Source organism: Carassius gibelio, chromosome A14 (genome assembly GCF_023724105.1).
Source record: "Carassius gibelio isolate Cgi1373 ecotype wild population from Czech Republic chromosome A14, carGib1.2-hapl.c, whole genome shotgun sequence".
NCBI lineage: Eukaryota > Metazoa > Chordata > Actinopteri > Cypriniformes > Cyprinidae > Carassius > Carassius gibelio.
In genome coordinates this window covers 14,662,052-14,670,763 of record NC_068384.1, presented here as the reverse complement: position 1 = coordinate 14,670,763, position 8,712 = coordinate 14,662,052, and the positions used below count along the sequence as shown (strand labels likewise).

General features: G+C 37.5%; 1 protein-coding gene across 4 annotated transcripts in view; it reads left to right on the top strand.

The window, feature by feature from the left end:
- The first annotated feature begins 2,008 nt into the window (after positions 1 to 2,008).
- Positions 2,009 to 8,712, top strand: part of LOC128027592 (netrin receptor UNC5A-like) — a 177,825-nt gene continuing 171,121 nt past the window's right edge. For 2 of the 4 annotated variants that reach the window (XM_052615341.1, XM_052615339.1), the window contains exon 1: positions 2,009 to 2,510. In XM_052615341.1, coding sequence (XP_052471301.1) covers positions 2,420 to 2,510 — 91 coding nt within the window. In that variant the 5' untranslated portion in view covers positions 2,009 to 2,419. The remainder of the gene's footprint in view (positions 2,511 to 8,712) is intronic. The other 2 variants (XM_052615342.1, XM_052615340.1) reach the window with 1 other exon arrangement.

Genomic DNA, 8,712 nt, shown 5'->3' with positions numbered 1-8,712 from the left:
GTTTTAGTAGATCCATGGCCTTTGATGCAAAATATTGGGAGAATTTTCTTCTTTCTTTGAAAAGTTGATAAGCCATTCTAACTATTCTGCTATTTTAACAATGCATGAGTACAAAATGGCATTTTATTGTTTTCATTTAGCATTGTTTTTCCATGTTCTCTGTGACCCTTTGTGAGGAATAATTAGAATAGTTTTTATGTTCGCACAAAAGAAAATATATAAAAAACAAACAAAGACAGAATTAAACAAATTTTAGATGTTCTTCAATTTACTTGGATGAGAATGTCTATTAAATTGAGCACTACATTTAAGCAATTATGTTATTTTGTTTATTGAATGTCCTAGTTACTGCCATGAAATATCTTAAGCAGATGTTCAGGAACAATTGGAAACACAGCCAGTGAATACAAAGAGTAATGCTGACCACTTCTTACCTCACAGCTAATTGCTTTGTGGGGCAGATAAATAAGGCCAATTTAGAGAAGCCTATCTTGAAAATATTGAAAAGTACATCAAGGCTGAAGCAACTTTTACCTTGATGCAACATCGACTGAACAGATGCAAAACACCTTAAGAAACAGGCTGCTGGCAAAGCATCTAGGAAGGCTGTTACTGATCAATGGCTACAGCTTCAGCGGCCTGTACAGTTCATTATAAAGGTGGTGTCTCCAAATCTGTAATCATACTCAACTAAAAAGGACTTATATGTGTAGAAGTACAGTATTTTGCTTGTTTCCTACATAACCCTAAGTACCCTTTTAATTTCAATTAATGGTCATGAGATCAATAAATAAACAATTCAGATGCCTTTATATTCATGCACTTTGAACAGATAGTAAGACATAAAGTCTGGCTCATAAGACAATCTATCAATTAATATACAGTATATATATATATATATATATATATATATATATATATATATATATATATATATATATATATATATATATATATATATATATATATATATATATATATATTATGTGTGTGTGTGTGTGTGTGAGAGAGAGAGAGATCTATTTGCAGTCCAGGTGGTGGTCATGTTGTCTATGTAAACTAACTTGAGTGAAATCAAATCAAGTGACCCTTACCGAGCCCTACTGTTGGTCAGAAATCCAACTGTGATGTGAAATATATGAAATGATTACATTTAATGCTATATTTGCATGCACCAATGGTCTCTTTAATCTTGTTAAGTATCTAAAATTCAAGATGATTTGGAATAGGATAATGTTTGGGTGGAAAGCACTAAGTTTGATTTAAATTTCATGTGTTATCAGAAAAAAAAACACATCGAACTGGGGAGCTGTAACCTTCTTAAACTAACAGTGACCTTAATATCTTTAACAAGCCATTGCCAAAAATAGACAGACATCACATTTGTATATGTTAAATACTGTCTTTAAGGCACTATAATTTGTGTATAACGTTTCCTTTTTTCTATCATTTTCTGTTCAGTTTTTTCTGTTTAATATATGTGGGCATGCAAAACATTTCATGAATGATATATAGACAGACAGATAGATAAATGTATTAATTTTGTTTATTCAATCAATGATTGTGCATTTGATGGGATACTATCCTTAAAATATACTATACAGAAGAGACTGGGGCTAGTTGTCACAGGGGGACTTTAAATTATTCTAAAAAAAATCTTAAATTGAAATATTTCTGTTTATAGAAACTAACATTGTGTTTAATAACCTTTTTCTTTTTTTCCAGCAGTAACGGTGAAAATGTTAAGTAGCTAGCTATGTTTCATTTAATTTATTAATTTAGCAACGACTTAATAACTCTATAAACAAACTTACTTTTAAACATAGGTTATTCATTTTGTCTTAAGTGTGATAACTAGCCCCGGTCTCTTCTATTTATAAAACACTAAAGGCGCGTTTATTCACTTATTCGCTTACATGCCTCGTCGTATCCGCACTCCATTCCAGTGAAGGAGTTGTACTCCTCTCCGGGTTTTGCTCCCTCGCTGCTCTATGCATCGCGTCTCATCACTCCTGCAATGCTGTAGCAGCAGATGTTCGCACACTGAAGCCAATATCCACTGTTCTCTCTACCGGAGCAAGTGTTCTGCAGCGGAGAGTGAGAAGACGAGGAAGTGTGAGGACGTTTGCTCTCTCTCCTCACACGTCTGGAGTGCGTGTATGTGGGTGAGTGAGTGAGTGAGTGAGCTGAAGATATCAGAGTCGCGTCTTTCTTTACCACACCTGTGATGCGCTGCTGTCTCTGAGCAACGAAGACGCACTGATGGCCAAGGTAAAGGAAGAGGATATGTGTTGAAAGAGGACTTATAAATGCGTTGATCGGTGTAACATTACAAAAACTATACCCAGACAGACAGCAGATACTACTCGCAGCTCCTTCAGCAGATACTGACTTAAACTTGAACGAGAAGGTGATAAAGATGCCGTTACACCTGGGTCCCTTTGTCCGCTGGAGATCCGGGCTTGTACTCACGTGGATCTGCTTGTTTTCGTCCGGATCTACCGTCATTGGTGAGCTTAATTCCTTTTTTAAACGCATATTTCAATTTTGACTGATAAAGTCATGTGTAATTGCTTTTACACACAGCAGCTGGCTGCCTTTGTGATGTGATTTCCCGAATAATAACCCAATGCGATATTTAACGGGGTTCATTTGTATGCGAAATAAGCGGTTTGGCACAGATTGCCATATTATTGTTACTTTTGATAACCAGAACGCGCAGAAACTGAGGTGAAGAACCTATTCGGGAACTTGAACGTGCAGTAAGTTTGATTGACACGAGACTCTCACGGCGCGCCTGATAGTCTACGGCGGAACGTTTCAACGAATATATATATACGAAACCAAGGGTTTGTTTAATTGGAAATGAGTAGAAATGTATACCATGGGGTTTTAACAAATAAATATTGTTGAATATTGCACCTTGTATTCCGCGTTGCATTTCTGTGAGCGTCAGCTTGAATGAAGTAACCTACTCGACACGCGCACATTTCCACGCGCCGAAATTCATCCGTTATTTCTGCATTGGCAGTGTTTTTGACAGCTGTACCAAGTAGAGCTCCGACGGTCATTTAACGGTGCATGGCACTTTGTGTGTGTGTGTGTGTGTGTGTGTGTGTGTGTGTGTGTGTGCAGATATATAAGATGAGGTAGCATAAACATGCATTCGTGGTCAGCTCAGTGGAAAAGAACGTGCACAAATAATCGTGCTCTCCTCCCATCACACATCTTGCACTTGTCTTGGTTAGCTAGTATAGCAAGGGAAAAAAAATACATATTTACTATATTACTTTATGTATGTCTAAAGCTTTTATAATTATTAAACATTACATTTATATTTTCATTTGGAATACATTTGTTTTAGTTTTTTTTTTTTTTTTTTTTCAGTGCCAGCAATATGAAACATTGTCAGCACAGGTTGCTCAAATAATGACTCCTTGTTATCACCCACAACAAGAATTAAGACCTCAGAATTTCAAAAATGCCCAGCTCATGTGTTTTTACATAATAATCAGTGTGGATATGCATGTAAAGATTCATCAATGACATATAGCTATTTGGAGAAATTGAATTTATTGTTGCAACCTCCCCCAAGGTTGTTTATGGATTAAAATAATGCATTTGATCTGCTCTTGTGTGCTGTAATTTAAATAACAATTTTGTATAATATTAGTAATAGCCTAAATTCAACATTAAATAAATAAATACATTAGTTGCACAATAGTTGAAAATAAATCATTTAGGACTGCAGTTGGTATGGATGAGAGGTGCTGAAACCTTATTTGGTCTGTGGAGGTCCATAAAACAAAAAACGTTGGGAAACACTGACCTAGTCCACCCCTGATGTGTTTGCATGCACCGTTTGGGCTTGTCAAGATCTGTATTACATTGTGTCAAGAGAGTAAGTAAAATAAGTAAGGTCTTGGCTGTGGGAAACTTGACTGTGGGAAAGTTGTGTTGCGCTTCTGGAGGTTTTATAGTAATCATCACCACAGAGCCCAGCTGTGGACTGCTGATGAGTATTCTCAGAGCACCATCAAAATTTCACAGTTGGCTTCCATTGTTCTGCCCCCTCTCTGCTGTGGACAGAGGGCTAAGTTGTTAAAAGTTGTGTAATTATCATTCTTGCTTTAGGAAACTCTACATGAGAAAGCTAAATTAAGAGGGTATTTTCTCATGCATTAATTAGAGAAGGATTTCACATAAATTAAGATAAGTTAAACAGTCATACCCAAGGGAATCATATATGACATACAGTGGGATTTATTTGGTTTTTAAACATCTGTTCAAAAGGAGCATTTATTTTTTTAAAGTAGATTTTTATTGTCATATAAAAATTGCCTAAATTCCCAACCTTCTTCAAATGCTGTAGAAAGAAATTCTACAGCAAAGACTTTCTTATTCTCCAGACCTATAAGAGGAGGAAATGTAAATTGAATGGAGGGGAAATAATGGAAGCATGCATGCTCGCAGACATTGTTAGTCCAAAAGATCGCAGATCACACAAGGTGCTCTTGTCAGGAGGAAATGGGCTGACGGTGCGTTTTCCTGTAAAAAAAAAAAAAAAAGGCTACTTGTCTTTCCCCTTAAACATAATCCAGTCAAAAATAAAGGTCGCCCTGTCAGTCTTCATCAGACAGAACACAAGAGACAGAGCAGAGCTCTTCTTTTGAACAATGTGGTGCCTTCAGGGAGATCAGCTACCGTTGAGCCGACAGGAGGGTTTTCATCAGTCTGTAGACAAAAGGAATCAGCACATTGTGTTTGTGATGTGTGTGTGTGTGTGTTTCTTACTATAGCCTGTGTCAGCGGCTCTGTTGGTTTTGTTTCAGGATTTTATATCGACCCAGTACAGTACTAAAACTATTTATTGTATTAATGACTCTAGACTTTTTAAATTACAATGAACTGCATACTGACATTCATATACAAAAGTATATATGACAAAACTTCCATGAAAAAAACAAAGAAACAAACAGTGATTAAATGCACAGGCTTTGACGTCATTAACAAAATATATGGAGATGCTATTTTTCCATTTTAAATGTAAATAAGCCTCAACATGTTGCTATCCTAACTAAAGATTATATTGTCTATTGCATTTTCATGCTTTTTTCCCCCCTGTTGTCCGTGGTCTATACGAACAGACCTGCAATCCTGCCTCCCTAGTATTTTAGATTTTCTATTTAGTGTGTCATACAATTTAGTATGTCAAAAATAAAAAAAAAATTAAAAGAGAGAAGCACACATGTCAAACATGGCAAATCGTATATCCAGGAATGTATTTATGCTGCATAACTACACAACTTTTAGTTCATCAAATCCAGTGCACACACTGGAAGTACAGAAATCCGTCATTCAATCAACACAGCCCTGCAATAAAGTATGGCTTCTTGTTTGTTCCCGTCTCTTTGGAAAAGGAGTGATATAATGGGCTTACTGTTTTCGATGTGTGTGTGAAAAAGAGGCAGGGGATTTTTGTGGTTGGAGTTTGTGGTGGGCTTGTTTCAGAGAGTTTGGCACTGCTCTGAGTGTGCTTGTTCACCAAAAGGGATGTGCTTTGGGGTGCAGTGAATCTCAAAAGCTTTCTTATGTGGTTAAGAAGCTTCTCAAAGGCCCCTCAGACCCTACAAATGTGATTTTATTTTCAATATTTGGATTATTGCAATCAGGGTGAAGCTAGAATTTGGCGTTCTCGCCTTTTTGTTGTTGAGGGGAATTTATTTTAACAGAAACTGAACATTATTTACGCCTTTCACTAAGACAGACCAGATTTTCACTGTATGCAGTATTTGCAGGGTGTTTTTATGATGATGTGCATGTCAAAAAAAAAGAAGAAGAAAGAAATAGAAATGAGGAAAAAGATTTTTGCCCTTCTACGTAAGCTATAAAATCAAATGATGCATGGTAAGAGAAGACTCTGCTGTTATGCCGGGCTCTTGATGCTAACCAATGACTCTTCAAGATGTAAAAGAACTGAAAGAATCAAGCAATGAAGAATTTCTGAGAAAAATTGAAGATTTGAACAGATTAATGTCTGAGAGCAGATTTATTTGGAGTTGCGGCAAGCGCTTGGAAGTGGAACATGATTAAATTCGTTTTTGTTGTTCCGATTCACTGGACACTGGACACATTGCAATTTCACAACAATCTTAACAAGGTTTTTTTTTTTTTTTTTTTTTTTAAGTAGACAGTATTTTTCTCCTACTTTCACAGTTTCCACACATATATAATATATGTATAGTCATATAGGAGTTTGATGAATGGAGAGGCGTGAAATGGTGCAACAGAGATGAGGAAAAGGGAAACAAAGTCAACAGCAGCTGGCTTTCAATAATCCAAGAGCATACTCCATTTGATGACAAATGTGGTCTTTTCTTATCTCACACCACTATATATGTCTTCTCCATAAGTGAAAATGCAAACGAAAAAGGAGAGGCGAGGCAGAGAACATGAGAAAGTGTGACATGAAACTTTGAGGTAGGCCAAGTGTCCTATAAGACTGCATCTGATCTTGTAATTGTGCCCTTTCACTTGCACATGTAGACTACTGATGATGGGGTGGAGTCAGGGCTTTGGGTGGGCCTTTAGCTTGATGAAATTGCTGTTGTTCCGTCCAGTGGGTCAAGGTTTGGCTGGTTAGCATACTAAAAGCATCTTGTTCCATTTATGAACATTTAAAGTTAACTATCATAATAGTTATCATAAATCTTATGGATATTTTCTTCGTCTCTTGATTATATAGACTTCAGATAGACTTGCTTATTTACCAACTTTGACATTCAGGTATGGTGGACGGCTTAAGTATATCACGTACAGAAATAGTTGTTAATGATTGTACTATGCTGTAGTACAATCTATGTTGTAGGCCCCTTCCGTCCGTTCCTAGGCTTCAGCACCTGTTCCCGCCTGCAAGCAGCATGCAGGCGACGCCCTTCAGAAAGGATGCGGTCAGCAGGAGGAACCAAAGATCAGAGCTGTCACCAGAGAGACTAATCGTGTTCTTCCCCCGAGGTGCTGTCAGTGGCCAGAGAAAGCTGGAGTACTGTTGACCTTGAGAGCAGATGCATTTAATGTGCAGACACTGCTTCTCAGCACAATGTGAGCACTAGAGTCTATGAAAGCATTGGGTGAACGCTCCTCCCCGAAGAGCTAAAAGTGCATTTCCCAAGGTGCTTTTGGCTTGACTCGCAGACTGTGAGATCCAAGTAAGATCTGTCCACTTTAAGGATGAACCATCTGCTTGTATACTCAGTAGACTCAAACACTTTGCCTCATCCTGCAATAGTAACGCAACAATAGGGGTAATTTTTTTTTTCTTCTAACTGTTATTAGTCCATAGGGTTTGTTCGGCAACGGAGAACATAAACATGAAAAAATTTGCTGTGGCACTCTGCTTGCTCTCAGCCCATCTGTGGTTCATCACCCAGCATATTTAAGGTTGTTTGGGGATGCTCTTCATTCTCAAGTGATCAATAACCCTATAACTGTTTAATTGGCCATCAATCAACGACAGGGTAGAGTTAAACACGGAGGTGCTCAATCCCTGCCTTTTATGCAAGTCCTCTGGGTCCTTTTGTAGCCTTTTAGTTTGGCCAAGTTGCATCCAGAATATTGTTATTTGTATGCGCTGCACAGCAGCAGCAATACACAAGACTTCCAGAGGGCTTCCACAAGGGAGCGTTGTCTTGACTACTACAGTGATGTAGATTGAACGCTCAGCCAGCCCATAATACAAGTAAGGGCGGACCTTTCTTTTGAACTGCATAAATGGTTTAGCATCAAAAGGAATGACAGTGCATCATATTGATACTTTGCCCACTTCAAGTCTAATGAAACTCTCGAGCTCAGCCCGTCTCTTTCACATATAGCTGATCTGAATGAGTTTTGCTGAGTTTAATTTACTCGGTTGACCCTTTGTTTTGTGAGTTTGAAGTGCAAAATTGTCTTTGCTGTTCTTGGCCAACCTCAAATCAGAACCTGCTTGATTATAATCATGATGGCAAACATTAATGCTTTTCAGGGATTTAACTTATTAGATGATTGGGTATTAAAACAAAGCTCTTTGCTCATTAAGAGATATTGATATTAGATGTGATTGAGGTTTCTTTGTGAACTTGATTTATTTTTTAGTTGGAAAGTTACTTATACGAGAATATTTATATTCTAGTACATATATAACCATTGCTATTACTAATGCTCATAGCAACCACATAACTACACCCTTAAGAAACACTGTATAGCAGCATACATGAAATTTTATGCCATTTTCTTGAGAAAAAAATGCAGTTCTTTTTTTATGTATGAATGATTTCTATGTGGCATATGTAGCACAAAATCTAGTATGCTGGCATGTTTGTTTTAGCATTTGGTGTGAGTGTATGAGTCTGTCTCAAGTCAATAAAAAGAACCTCAGGCAAGCTGGAGGTGGTATAATCTCTAATGGCAAGGAAATTTGAGGGCGGGTTGACTCAGAGAAGGCCAAAACATGTTCTCCTGAAGTGATGATGTTGACAGGGAAAGAGACTTATTGACCTTTGCTCATTAGGTTCATGTTCCATGTGGTTGTGCTTCAGGCTGGCAATTCAACTGAGTCAACACTGGCCTCACTCAGCAGTCATCAGGGAATGCAACGGACAGCTCAAAACATTTGACAATTTAACACTCTGCTGACTTTTGTACCCTTGTTTTGTATTTAACGTGCCTCTATTA